Source organism: Aythya marila, assembly GCF_965140915.1.
Source record: "Aythya marila genome assembly, contig: HAP1_HAP1_SCAFFOLD_48, whole genome shotgun sequence".
Taxonomy (NCBI): Eukaryota; Metazoa; Chordata; class Aves; order Anseriformes; family Anatidae; genus Aythya; species Aythya marila.
The window spans coordinates 2,868-18,000 of record NW_028136873.1 but is presented as its reverse complement, the minus strand read 5'-3'; the positions used below and the strand labels follow the sequence as shown (position 1 = coordinate 18,000).

Here is a 15,133-nt window from a genome sequence, read left to right as displayed (position 1 = left end):
GAGAACGACCTGGGGCGGGCGGAGGGGACGGAGCAGGAGCGGGGGGTCCTACGCGCCTTCCGCCACCCCGCCTTCGACCCCACCACGCTGGACAACGACCTCCTCCTACTCCAACTCGACCGCCCCGTGCGCCTCAGCCGCGCCGTGCAGCCCCTGGCCCTGCCCCGCTCCTGCGCGCCCCCCGGCACCACCTGCCTGGTCTCGGGTTGGGGCACGGTCACCACCCCGCAAGGTGAGGCCGGAGGGAGGGCGGAGTAAGTCTGGAGTAAGGCTGGAGGGAGCCCGGAGTGAGCTCAGAGGGAGCCCGTAGTAATCCTGTACTGAATCTATAAGAAGCCCAGAGTGATCCTGCAGTGAGCCCAGAGGAAGCCCATAGTAAGTCTGAAGTGAGCCTGTAGTAAGCCCATAGTGAGTCTGAAGTGAGCCCAGAGTAAGTCCAGAGTAAGCCCATAGTGAGCCTTAAGTGAGCCCGGAGTAATCCTGTACTGAACCTATAAGAAGCCCAGAGTGATCCTGCAGTGAGCCTGTAGTAAACCCATAGTAAGTCTGAAGTGAGCCCAGAGTAAGCCCAGAGTGAACCCCTAGTAATCCTGTACTGAACCTATAGTAAGCCCATAGTGATCCTGCAGTGAGCCTGCAGTAAGTCCAAAGTGGGCCTGAAGTGAGCCCAGAGTAATCCCGTACTGAACCTATAAGAAGCCCATTGTGATCCTGCAGTGAGCCCAGAGTAAGCCCATAGTAAGTCTGAAGTGAGCCCAGAGTAAGTCCAGAGTAAGTCTGGAGTGAGCCCAGAGTAAATCCAGAGTAAGTCTGGAGTGAGCCCGTAGTAATCCTGTACTGAACCTATAGGAAGCCCATAGTGATCCTGCAGTGAGCCCAGAGTAAGCCCATAGTGATCCTGTAATGAGCCTGTAGTAAGCCCATAGTGAGTCTGAAGTGAGCCTGGAGTAAGCTCAGAGTAAGCCCCGGGTGAGCCTGGAGTGAGCCTGGAGTGAGCCTGCAGTGGGCCCGTAGCAATCCTGTACTGAGCCTATAAGAAGCCCAAAGTGATCCTGCAGTGAGCCTGTAGTAAGCCCATAGTAAGTCTGAAGTGAGCCCAGAGTAAGTCCAGAGTGAGCCTGGAGTGAGCCCAGAGTAAGTCCAGAGAAAGCCCAGAGTGAGGCCGTAGCAATCCTGTACTGAACCTATAAGAAGCCCAAAGTGATCCTGCAGTGAGCCCAGAGTAAGCCCGTAGTAAGTCAGAAGTGAGCCCAGAGTAAGTCCAGAGTAAGCGCAGAGTGAACCTGAAGTGAGCCTGAAGTGAGCCCAGAGTAAACTCAGAGTAAGACCACAGTAATCCTGCAGTGAGCCTGTAGTAAGCCCAGAGTAATCCCACAATGAAGCTATAAGAAGCCCAGAGTGAGCCTGCAGTGGACCTATAGTAAACCTGTAGTGAGCCTGTGGTAATCCCACTGTAAGCCCACAGTGAGCCTGCAGTAAGGTCAAAGTAATCCTGCAGCAAACCCATAGTGAGCCTGCAGTAAGCCTGTAGTGAACCCATAGTAAACCCACAGCGAACCCGTAGCAAGCCTATAGTAAACCCATAGCCAATAACAAGCCTGCAGTGAGCCCATAGCAAGCCCCGGTAAGCCTACAGTGAACCGATAGTAACTCCACAGTGAACCTGTAGGAAGCCTGTACTAGCAGTGAATGCGTAGGAAGACTGTAGGAAGACTGTAGTAAGCCATAGTAAGCCCAGATGACCTGGAGTGAACCCCCCCCCCCCCCCGAGACCCTTAGTAATCCCCACTGAACCTACAACAACCCCCAGCAGAGCTGTCTTAAACATGTAGTAAAGCCCAGTAACTCTGGAGTGCCTCCCCTAGTAGACCTTCGGTAAACTCCACTGAACCTGTAGTAAACCCATAGCTAACCCCTAGCAAACCCAGTAATCCTGGAGCAACTCCCCTAGGAGACCTTTAGCAAACCCCACTGCATCCGTACTAAGCCTGTAGCAAACCCATAGGAAACCCAATAGCCCTAGAGTGACCCCCCGAGTAAACCATTAGTAAACCCCACTGAATCTGTAATAAACCACTAGTAAACCTGTAGCAAACCCACAGCAAGCCCCAGTAGTAACTTCCTAGATATCAGGCAGCTGCCTCACAGCCGTAAGTCTGAATGCCCCGCGAGTAGCTTACGAGTAACCTGTGAGTAACCTTTGAGTAAACTATGAGTAACCTATGAGTAGGCCCCAGAGCTGCCCGGAAGCCCCCTGGGGGTGTCCCTCACCCCCTCTGACCCCCCCGACGCCCCCTCCCCCCCGCAGTGACCATGCCCCGGCAGCTGATCTGCGCCTACGTGGACATCATCCCCGACGACGTCTGCCGCAGGGCCTACCCGGGGCGCGTCACCCCCAACATGCTCTGCGCCGGGGTGCGCAACCAGCGCGTTGACTCCTGCCAGGTACTTTTAATATTTTTTGGGGGGGTGGGGGGGCGCGCCCCCAAATCCCTCCTCCATCTTTACACCAACCCCCCCCCGCCAAGCCCACTGGGCTCACAAAGTTACCGTCGCTCCCATCCCCCCCCCCCGGAACAAGGTCGGTTGTTTCATTTTGGGTAAGAACCCCCCAAAATCTACGCCACCCCCCTAGTGTTGTGTCCCCCCCCCCAACCCAAATCCGACCCCGAAGACCCCCCCCCCAAAAAAAATCCACATCTTGCTCCCCCCCCTCCCACCTTGACGTCCCCCCAACTCCACGCGCCCTCCACCCCCAAGCCCTGCCCCTAACTTGAAGACCTTGGCCCCAAAGTGGCCCCCAACACTTGGACCCCCCCCCAAATTGTCCCCCACCCCCCTCACGGTGTCCCCCACCCCCCTAACGCTGTCCCCTCCCCCCCCCCCAACAGGGTGACTCCGGGGGGCCGCTGTCTTGTAACCGGACCCTCCAAGGCATCGTGTCGTGGGGGTTGCAGACTTGCGCCCTGCCGGGGCGCCCGGGGGTTTACACCCGGGTGTGCAACTACGTGGACTGGATCCTGAACACCATGAACAACAACTAGGAGGTGGCGACGGCGCGCCGGGCCACCGCGTAGGGACACGGAGCTCGGGGGAGGATGGAGCACGAGTAGGGACACCACGGACGACGACTACGGACACGAGGACATGAATCCAGGCCACCACCGACCACAAGACACAGACGTAGACCGCCACCTACCATGAGTAGGGCCACCAGGACACGGAACTTGGCCATTACTAGCCATGAGTAGGACCATCAAGACACGAAACTTGGACACTACAAGTAGGAACACCAAGACTTGCAACTTGACCACCACCTACCATGAGTAGGGCCACCAAGACATGGAACTTGACCACCAACAACCATGAGTAGGGCCACCAAGACACAAAACTTGGGACACTACAAGTAGGGCCACCAAGACGTGGAACTTGACGACCCCCAACCATGAGTAGGAACACCAAGACATGGAACTTGACCACCAACAACCATGAGTAGGGCCACCAAGACATGGAACTTGGGACACTACAAGTAGGGCCACCAAGATATGGAACCTGGTGACCACCAACCATGAGTAGGGCCACCAAGACACGAAACTTGGACACCACAAGTAGGAACACCAAGACGTGGAACTTGACCACCACCAACCATGAGTAGGAACACCAAGACATGGAATTTGGCCACCCCCAACCATGAGTAGGGCCACCAAGACACGAAACTTGGGACACTACAAGTAAGGCCACCAAGACGTGGAACTTGACCACCACCTACCACGAGTAGGGCCACCAAGACATGGAACTTGGGACACTACAAGTAGGAACACCAAGACTTGCAACTTGACCACCACCTACCATGAGTAGGGCCACCAGGACACAGAACTTGGCCACCACCAACCATGAGTAGGAACACCAAGATGTGGAACTTGACCACCACAAGTAGGAACACCAAGACGTGGAACTTGGCCATTACTAACCATGAGTAGGGCCACCAAGACACAGATCTTGGCCATTACTAACCATGAGTAGGACCACCAAGACACAGAACTTGGCCACCACAAGTAGGAACAACACCAAGACGTGGAACTTGGCCATTACTAACTATGAGTAGGGCCACCAAGACACGGAACTTGGCCACCAAGACACGGAACTTGGCCACCACCTACCAGGAGTAGGGCCACCACCGAGCACCCGTACGGACACACAAACCCCGACGACCACACAACCCGACTGGGGACCCGCGGACTACGACCGAGGACACGGACGGGACACACATTTTTGGGGGTAGGGACAATAAATTCGGAGCAAAACCAGCCTCGAGTCCCTCTCTGCAGCCCCACCCTCCCCAAAACCCCCCAAAACGCCCCCAACCGCCCCAAAAAGGCCCCCCCGGGGGGGGTTGGGGACCCCCTAGACGTAGCTACTCGGTGTTCTACTATAATCTCTTTATTGAGGCAGTTGCAGAAAAAGTTTGGGGGGGGGGGAGGGGACAACGACCCCCCCCCCCCCGGAGAAAAAGTGGGGGGGTGGGGTTGGGGGCGGGGGGGGGGGGGGACACGTTCCCGTAACAGCAGATAACCGGGGGGGGGGAGGGGAACGAAGCCCATGGGGCCACGAGGTCACCGTTACTCCGTCCCAACAACCAGGAGTAGGAAGAAGCAACGGGGTGGGGGCTGTAGTGTTTGTGTCCCCCCCCCCCCGTCAGGTCCCCGAGGGTGGGAGGAGTTGGGGACACGGGTGGGGGGCGCTGGAGGTGTCCCCGCCCCCCCCCCGGGGGTGGAGCCCTGAGAGGAAGGAGTAGGGAGAGAGTTGGGCGCGGAGTAAGATGGCCACCGGCGGGCAAGACGCGTTGAGTAGGACTCAAGTGGAAGAGGCGTGTCCAAGCGTGGGCCAATCAGCAGCGGGGCTCGGTCAACTCACCCACCAATGGGTAAGCGGGGTTAGGAAGAAGCCAATCGGTGAAGGGCGAGGTGGGTGTGGTGCCGCGCTCGGCCAATCGGCGGCGGTCGCGTTGCGTCTCGGCCAATCGGGAAGGCGCAAAGCCAACCGTGGCGCCAATCAGCGGTCGATCCAGATCGGGGAGGAGCCAATGGGAGAAGGAAGAGGCCAGGACACTCACCCGTGATTGGAGGAGCCCAACCAATGCCAAATCGACCCAACAGCCAATCAGCTTTGACTGAAGCGAGCAACCAACCAATGAGCAATCAGCCTTTGGACCGGGCCAATCGGAAGAGGTCGGCCCCATGCCATCTGGCCTCCCATTGGTCCCCTCCGGATCTGCCTCGCGCCGACCTTCAACGGTCCAAACCGGTTTTTGTCAATTTGAACCAAATTCGGCCAATTAGCGATTTGCAACCCAAAATCCGCTCGGGCCAATCCTGGCCCGCTCCAACCCCCGAACCAATCAGGAGCCTCGTTTGGATGGAGCCAAGACCTTGCTGTTGACCAACTCAACTCAACTCTCGGCCAATCAGAGCCCACCTCCACCCGTGGCCAACTGGAAGGGCCCGACCCCAAATCCGCCCCGAGCGACCACCGAAGGTCAACCCAAACCCAACCCAACCCAACCCAACTGGTGGCCTTCTTGGTCCAACCCAACCCAACTCTTGACCGAGTTGACCAATCGCAGCCCAGCCCCGGCCCAACCCCCTTTCGGATACCCAATCGCAGCCCTCCCCCGTTGACCAACCGTTGATGGCCAACCAAGACGCGCGCGAGAAGACAACGAGCCCAACGCCGTTGGCCAACCGTTGGCCAACGCCGGCCAATCCGATGGCCAACCAAGACCTACAAGAAGACGACGAGCCAAAAGCCATTGGCCAACCGATGGCCAAGCCCCAAATTGACCAAAATCCCCCCAAAATACACCAAAAAAAAAAAGGAGGAATAATGCGCCAACCGCCCGGCGCCGCGCCAACGCCGCCCAACCGTGCCCGTGCCAAGGGGTGGGCGCCGCGTTCCCCGGGGGGGGGGACGTGCTGGGGCCCCCCCTCCTCACCAGCGCCTCCCGACGGCGATAAAATTAGCTTAAAAAAGGAAAAAACGACAAAAAAAAACCAACCCGGCAAGCCCAAAAAGCGACGCCCCCCCCACCCAAAAACAGCGCTGAAAAAATCGGCTAATCCCCAATTTGGCGACCCCACACCCAAAAATAGCGCTAAAAAAATATATATGCTAACCTCAAATTTAGCGCCCCCCACCCGAAAATACAAAAAAAAAAATAAAAATCCCAAATTTAGTGATCTTCACCCAAAAACGGTGCTGAAAAAATTGGCTAATCCCCAATTTGACGACCCGCACCCAAAAATAGCACTAAAAATATATATAACAATCCCAAATTTAGCAACCCCCACCCAAAAATGTATAAAAATAATACTAACCTCAAATTTAGCAACCTTCACCCAAAAATATATATTAATAAAAATGCCAAATTTATCGAATCCCAACCAAAAATACAAAAAAAATCCCAAATTCAGTGATCCCCAGCCAAAAACAACGCTAAAAAAATTATACTAAACCCAAATTAAGCGACCCCCACCCAAAAATAACACTAAAATAAAAATAACCCAAATTTAGTGACCCCCACCCAAAAATAACATTAAAAAGAAAAACGAACCTCAAATTTAGCGACTTCCAACCAAAAACACCAAAAAAAGAAAAATAATCTCAAATTTAGCGACCCCCACCCAAAAATACTACTAAAAAAATATAATAATCCCAAATTTAGCGGCCCCCACCCAAAAATAATACTAAAAAAAATATATAATAATCCCAAATTTAGTGACTCCTCACCCAAAAATACAAAAAAAATGCTTACCTCAAATTTAGTGACCCCCACCCAAAAATAACACTAAAAAAAATACATCCTAAACCCAAATTTAGTGACTCCTCACCCAAAAATACAAAAAGAATTCCAAAATTAAGTGGCCCCCACCCAAAAATAACACTAAAAAATGTATATACTAAACCCAAATTTAGCGATCCCCACCCAAAAAAATACCAAAAAAAAATCCCAAATTTAGTGACCCCCAACCAAAACTAACACTAAAACCAAAATAACCCAAATTGAGTGCCCCCCACCCAAAAATAACACTAAAAATATACTAGCCCCAAATTTAGCGATTCCCACCCAAAAACAAACACAGAAAAAATACCAAAAAAAATCCCAAATTTAGTGAATCTCACCCAAAACAAACACTAAATAAAATAACCTAAATTGAGCGCCCCCCCCCAAAAAAATAACATTAAAAAAAATATACTAACCCCAAATTTAGCGATTCCCACCCCAAAAAAAAAATCAAAAAAAAAAATCCCAAATTTAGCGAATCTCAACCAAAACTAATACTATATAAAATAACCGAAATTTAGCGACCCCCCCACCCAAAAAAAAAAACACCAAAAAAATATACTAACCCCGAATTTAGCGATTCCCACCCAAAAAAAAAAATCAAAAAAAAAAATCCCAAATTCAGCGAATCTCACCCAAAACAAACACTAAACAAAATAACCAAAATTTAGCGACCCCCCCACCCCAAAAAAACGCCAAAATTAAAAATACGAAGACCGAAAGGGGGAAAAGGGGGGGGGGGGGGGGGGGCAAAAAAAAATCGGGTGTCACCCCCCAGAGGAAAGCGATGGGGAAATTTTTTTGGGGAGGGGGGTGCTGGGAGAGGAATTTTGGGGGGGTTTTGGGGGTTTTAGATGGCGGGGGGGGCGTTGGGGGGGGTCTGGGGGGGCGGTGGAGGTCGGTCTCCTTGTAGACGAACCAGGAGCTGCCGGCCCAGAGCACCAGATTGAGGAAGCCAAAAACCTAAAAAAAAGGTTTTTTTAAAGAAAAATTAAAAAAAAAAAATTAAAAATTTTAAAAAAATCAGCCCCCCCGGCCTCAATTTCCACATAAAACACACAGTTCCTGCCCCCCCCCCTTCTCATCCTGGCCCCAATTTGCCCCCCAAATCAACCAAAATCTCCCCAAATCCTCGATTTTCTTTCCCCCCCGTGCCTCAGTTTCCCCAAATCCCCCATTTTTACCCCCCCGTGCCTCAGTTTCCCCTAAATCTCCATTTTCTGCCCCCCCCGTGCCAAAATTTCCCCAATTTCCCCATTTTTACCCCCCCCCGTACCCCAATTTCCCCAAATCCCCCATTTTTACCCCCCTGTGCCTCAGTTTCCCCAATTTCCCCATTTTTATCCCCCCGTGCCTCAGTTTCCCCAAATCCCCCATTTTTACCCCCCGTGCCTCAGTTTCCCCAATTTCCCCATTTTTACGCCCCCCCACATCCCAATTTCCCCAAATCCCCCATTTTTACCCCGCACCCTTCCCCAATTTCCCCAAATCCCCCATTCCCCCCCCATGCCTCAGTTTCCCCAAATCCCCCAATTTCATCCCCCAATTTCCCCAAATCTCCCATTTTTACCCCCCCATGCACCCTAATTTCCCCAATTTCTCCATTTTTACCTCCCCATCCCAATTTCCCCAAATCCCCCATTTTTACCCCCCCGTGCCTCCGTTTCCCCAATTTCCCCATTTTTACCCCCCCCCACATCCCAATTTCCCCAAATCTCCCATTTTTACCCCCCACCCTTCCCAATTTCCCCAAATCCCCCATTTTCACCCCCCAATTTCCCCCTTTTCACCCCCCAATTTCCCCAAATTCCCCATTTCCCCCCCCACATCCCCCAATTTCCCCAAATCCCCCCTTTTTTCCCCCCAATTTCCTGCTTTTCACCCCCCGATTTGCCCAAATCCCCCATATTTCCCCCCCCACCCCCCAATTTCCCCAATTTCCCCCTTTTCACCCCCCAATTTCCCCAAATCCCCCATATTTCCCCCCCCACACCCCCCAATTTCCCCAATTTCCCCCCCTTTTCACCCCCCGATTTGCCCAAATCCCCCCTTTTTCCCCCCAATTTCCCCATTTTCACCCCCCAATTTCCCCAAATCCCCCCTTTTCACCCCCCAATTTCCCCCTTTTCACCCCCCCGATTTCCCCAAATCCCCCCTTTTTCCTCCCAATTTCCCCCTTTTCACACCCCCAATTTCCCCAATTCCCCCCTTTTCACCCCCCAATTTCCCCAAATCCCCCCTTTTCCCCCCCAATCCCCCCCTTTTCACCCCCAGATTTCCCCAAATCCCCCGTATTTCCCCTCCCACACCCCCCAATTTCCCCAAATCCCCCCTTTTCACCCCCCGATTTCCCCAAATCCCCCCATTTTCCCTCCATTTTCCCCCCCCTCACCCCCCAGATTTGCCCAAATCCCCCCTTTTTCGCCCCGTTTCCACCCACCACGGAGACGTTGAGGCTGCCCATGGGGCTGACCCCCCCCCGGTAGCAGGCGACCCCGGGGGGGCTGCAGTGGGGCAGGGGGGCCCCCGTGGAGACCTTGACGTCCGCCAGGGCCTTGGCCCAGGCCGAGCTGCTCACCAGCCACAGGAACGAGAAGGCCACGGTGGCCACGAAGTCCTGGGGGGGGCCAAAAAAAGGGGGTGAGGGGACCCCAAAAATATGGGGAGCGATCCTAAAGCGCCTGGAGAATCCGAAAGTTTCTTTTGGGAACTCAAAATTGCGCTGGAGAAAGCAAAATCCCGTTGGAAAACTCAAAATCCCGTTGGAGAACCCAAAATCCCACTGGAGAACCCCAAATTTCACAATCCAGGCGGACCCCGAAAGCTTGAAGGGACCCCAAATCCGTTGGAGAACCCCAAATCCCACTGGAGAACCTCAAATCCTATGGAAAATCCTAAATTCTCTTTGGAGAACCCCAAATCCCACTGGAGAATCCCAAATCCCACTGGACAAACCCCAAATCCTATGGAGAATCCCAAGTTCTCTTTGGAGAACCCAAAATCCCACTGGAAAACCCAAAATCCCACTGGAAATCCCCAAATCCCACAGATCCAGGTGGACCCCAAACACTTGGAGAACCTCAAATCCCACTGGAGAACCCCAAGATCTCCTTGGAGAACCCCAAATCCCACTGGAGAACCCCAAATCCCACAGATCCAGGTGGACCCCCAAAAGCCTGAGGCGACCCCAAATCCAATGGAGAACCCAAAATCCCACTGGAGAACCCCAAAACCCTTGGAGAACCCCAACTTCACCTTGGAGAACCCCAAACCCCACTGGAGAACCTCAAATCCTATGGAGAAGCCTAAGTTCTCTTTGGAGAACCCCAAATCCCACTGGAGAACCCAAATCCCACTGGAGAAACCCAAAATCCCACAGATCCAGGTTGACCCCAAACACTTGGAGAACCTCAAGTTCTCCTTGGAGAACCCCAAATCCCACTGGAGAACCCCAAATCCTATGGAGAATCCCAAGTTCTCTTTGGAGAACCCCAAATTCCATTGGAGAACCCCAAATCCCATTGGAAAACTCAAAATCCCATTGGAAAACCCAAAATCCCACTGGAGAAACCCCAAATTCCACTGGAGAAGCCAAAATCCCACTGGAAAACCCAAAATCCCACTGGAGAATCTAAAATCCCACTGGAGAAACCTCAAATCCCACAGATCCAGGTGGACCCCAAACGCTTGGAGAACCCTAAATCCTATGGAGAATCCTAAATTCTCTTTGGAGAATCCTAAATTCTCTTTGGAGAACCCAAAATTGCATTGGAGAACCCCAAATCCCATTGGAAAACTCAAAATCCCACTGGAAAACCCAAAATCCCTCTGGAGAAACCCCAAACTCAACTGGAGAAGCCAAAATCCCACTGGAGAACCCCAAATCCCACTGGAGAATCCAAAATCCCACTGGAAACCCCAAATCCCACTGGAGAACCCAAAATCCCACTGGAGAACCCAAAATCCTATGGAGAATCCTGAATTCTCTTTGGAAAACCCAAAATCCCACTGGAAAACCCCAAAACCCACAGAGCCAGGTGGACCCCAAACCCTTGGAGAACCCAAAACTCCTGGAGAACCTCAAATCCTACAGAGAATCCTAAATTCTCTTTGGAGAACCCCAAATCCCACCGATCCAGGTGGACCCCAAATCTTGCCCCCTTCCCTCCCCCGTGCGACTTTTGGGGTAAAATCGGGGTATTTGAGGACCGAGACCCCGCAGCGGGGGGGAGGAACTTACCCCGCGCCCTGTCCGCGGCAGCAGCGGGAGAGAAATTCAGAGGGGGGGGTTACAGACCCCAAAAAACGCCCCCCGTGCCCCAAATCCCCACCCCGATACCCCCAGGACTACAACTCCCATGATGCCTCAGGGCAGAAGCCCAGACTGCAACTCCCATGATGCCTCAGGGGGCGGCCAATGGGGACAGCGGGTTGGGAAGCCCAGCCCCCAAGGTGCAAAGGATTATGGGAGGCATCTTGGGGTGTTGAGCAATGCATTGTGGGAGTTGTAGTCCACCCAGACTCAACACAAGGCATTGTGGGAGTTGTAGTTCTGGGGGTGTTACCCCTATAGGGCCGCCCCACAGGGTAGGCCGCAACCCCACAACGCCCTGGTGCATCATGGGACCTCTACGAATGGCGGCCATATTGCCACAAGGCCAATAAGCCCCCCAATCTCCATGACACAATGCATCCTGGGAGTTGTAGTCCCCCAAACTCAACACAATGCATTGTGGGAGTTGTAGTCCTCCCAAACATGACACAATGCATCCTGGGAGCTGTAGTCCTCCCAAACTCAAAGCAATGCATCATGGGAGTTGTAGTTCACCAAACATGACACAATGCATTGTGGGAGTTGTAGTCCACCCAAACACACCACAATGCATCCTGGGAGTTGTAGTCCACCCAAACGCACCACAATGCATCATGGGAGTTGTAGTCCTGTGGGTGTTACCCCTATAGGGCTGCCCCACAGGGTAGGCCACAACCCCACAATGCCCTGGTGCATCATGGGATCTCTACGAATGGCAGCCATATTGCCAGAAGGCCAACAGGGCCCCCTGATCTCCATGACACAGTGCTTTGTGGGAGTTGTAGTCCTCCCAAACTCAACGCAATGCATTGTGGGAGATGTAGTCTTCCCAAACATGACACAATGCATCATGGGAGTTGTAGTTCCGGGGGTGTTGCCCCTATAGTGCTGCCCCACGAGGCAGGCCGCAACCCCACAACGCCCTGGTGCATCATGGGACCTCCATGAACGGCAGCCATATTGCCAGAAGGCCAACAAGCACCTCAATCCCCATGACACAGTGCATTGTGGGAGTTGTAATCCTCCCAAACTCAACACAATGCATCCTGGGAGTTGTAGTCCACCCAAACAGACCACAACGCACTGTGGGAGTTGTAGTCCTCCCAAACTCAACGCAATGCATTGTGGGAGCTGTAGTCTTCCCAAACATGATACAACGCATCCTGGGAGATGTAGTCCTTCCAAACTCAATGCAATGCATCCTGGGAGTTGTAGTCCTCCCAAACACACCACAACGCATCCTGGGAGTTGTAGTCCACCCAAACACACCACAATGCATCATGGGAGTTGTAGTCCACCCAAACTCAACACAATGCACTGTGGGAGTTGTAGTCCGCCCAAATACGACACAATGCATTGTGGGAGTTGTAGTTCTCCCAAACGCACCACAATGCACCATGGGAGTTGTAGTCCGCCCAAACACACCACAATGCATCGTGGGAGTTGTAGTCCTCCCAGACTCAACACAATGCATCCTGGGAGTTGTAGTCCACCCAAACACACAACGCATTGTGGGAGTTGTAGTCCACCCAAACACACCACAACGCATCATGGGAGTTGTAGTCCACCCAAACTCAACACAATGCCTCATGGGAGTTGTAGTCCTCCCAAACACACCCCAACGCACCATGGGAGTTGTAGTCCGCCCCGTAAACCCCCCCACCCCCGCCAGAAGGACGGCCAGACGGCCGGACTCACCGCCATGGGCAGCTTCCCGCCCGCCCCCCGGTAGAGGTGCAAGTAGCCCAGGTAGACGGCGAGGGCGGCCATGCTGTAGAGGAAGGCGAAGACGGCGACGGTGACGAAGAACTGGGCCGAGGAGGAGAAGTCGCCCACCAGGTGCACCTCCCCCGGCCCCGTCTTGTTGCACAGCTCGGCCGTGGGCGGCGTGAAGACGGCCTGGTTCAACCTGGGGGGTAGGGTGGGGGGGGTGAGGGGGGCGTCCTCACCTGTCCCCACCCCGTAACCACCCCAAAAATCCTTCACGGGGGTTATTTTCCCTCAACCGTGTCCTACAAGTAGTAGTTGGCCAACCCTACGGGTCTCCAACTCAACTACTCCTTCTCTACTCTTCCACACCCAAATTTAAGATTTTTTTGGAATTTCTTAGACCCCAAGAGCCCCCAAACCCCTCCAGACCACCATTTCCCATCAACCATGTCCTACAAGTAGTAGTTGGCCAACCCTACGGGTCTCCAACTCAACTACTCCTTCTCTACTCTTCCACACCCAAATTTAAGATTTTTTTGGAATTTCTTGGACCCCAAGAGCCCCCAAACCTTCCCAGATCTCCATTTCCCATCAGTCACATCCTACACGTAGTAGTTGGCCAACCCTACACAACTCCAACTCAACTCCTCCTCCTCTCCTCTTCCACACCAAAATTTAAGATTTTTTTTGAATTTTTTGGACCCCAAGAGCCCCCAAACCTCCCCAGATCTCCATTTCCCATCAGTCACATCCTACAAGTAGTAGTTGGCCAACCCTACACATCTCCAACCCAACTACTCCTCCTCTCCTCTTCCACACCCAAATTTAAGATTTTTTTGGAATTTTTTAGACCCCAAGAGCCCCCAAACCTCCCCAGACCCCCATTTCCCATCAACCATGTCCTACACGTAGTAGTTGGCCAACCCTACGGGTCTCCAACTCAACTACTCCTTCTCTCCTCTTCCACACCCAAATTTAAGATTTTTTTGGAATTTTTTGGACCCCAAGAGCCCCCAAACCTCCCCAGATCTCCATTTCCCATCAGTCACATCCTACAAGTAGTAGTTGGCCAACCCTACGGGTCTTCAACCCAACTCCTCCTCTCCTCTTCCACACCCAAATTTAAGGAGATTTTCTTGGATTTTTTTAAATTTTCTTGAACTCCAACGTCCCCCAAACCTCCCCAAATCTCCATTTCCCATCAACCCCGGCCTACGGGCACCAGTTGGCCAAGCGGGGGTCTCCCACCCAACGCCCGGTGGTCTCCCGTATTTTAGGGAACCTTTTCATCCTTTCCCACCTCCCACAGCTACCAAAATCCCCCGAATCCAGCCCAAAATGCCCCAAATCCCCCGAGCGGGGATTTGGGGTAAAAACTCACCGAAACGGGTAACCGAAGGGCACGGTGACGGTGATGTTGGGATTTCCGTTGCAGCTCACCAAGTAGGAGACCCTCCCGCTGTACCCCCCGCAGGTGGCGAAGGCGAAGATGGAGAAAAACTGGGGGAAAAAAGGGGGAAAAAGGGGTTTCGCGCACAAAAAAAGGGACAAAAAGAAGCGGTTAGGTAAAAAATAAGCAAAAAAAAATGGAAATATTGTGGCGAAAAAGACAAATGAGAAAATTTTGGGAAGAATTGTGACGTTAAGGCACGAAACCATTTTCCATTAAATTTACTAAATTAGGATAAAATTCAAATTTCAAGTTTGCTTTTCCAGATGCCTAAAAATATCTATTTTAACAACGTTTTTACCTTAAATTTACCTTAACTAAATCCTATTTTATATTATTAAAATCTGATTCTTTTGTTTTTTAACCAAAAATCATTTGAATCCAATTTCCCTTTTTTCCCCAATTTTTGACCTTCAAAAATTAAAACTCATAACAAAAAAAAATTATTTACTCAAAACCCCACAATAACCAAAATAAAACATTTTTTCTCTCATCTTTCATTACTAATTTTCACTTATCCTCCGTGATTTTTTTTTCATTTTGGGGGAAAATCCTTTGTTTTGGGGAAAATCCTTTGTTTTTGGGGGGAAATCCTTCATTTTGGGGCATTACAAGCCCCATCCCACCACAATTCTGCAGATTTTGGCAAAAAGACCACATCACTCAGAGCTACAACCCCATTACCAGCAGAATTCACCCCAAATTACCACCAATTATCTAATTAGCTAATTAACAGGGACTCATTACTACAGCCCACGTTACCAATTATCTACAGCAATTTCCCAAAATTAATCACAAAAATAGCTCACTAATAAAAAGC

General features: G+C 52.1%; 1 protein-coding gene across 1 annotated transcript; it reads right to left on the bottom strand.

The window, feature by feature from the left end:
- Window positions 1–4,675: 4,675 nt before the first annotated feature.
- On the bottom strand, window positions 4,676–14,363 carry LOC309891391 (synaptophysin-like protein 1; the record flags this gene model as incomplete). Its single annotated transcript, XM_082785762.1, has 4 exons — window positions 4,676–7,804; window positions 9,282–9,458; window positions 12,852–13,062; window positions 14,245–14,363. Coding segments are annotated over 4 exons (849 nt in total), but the record flags the coding sequence as incomplete, so codon positions are not given.
- Between the last annotated feature and the right edge of the window lie 770 nt (window positions 14,364–15,133).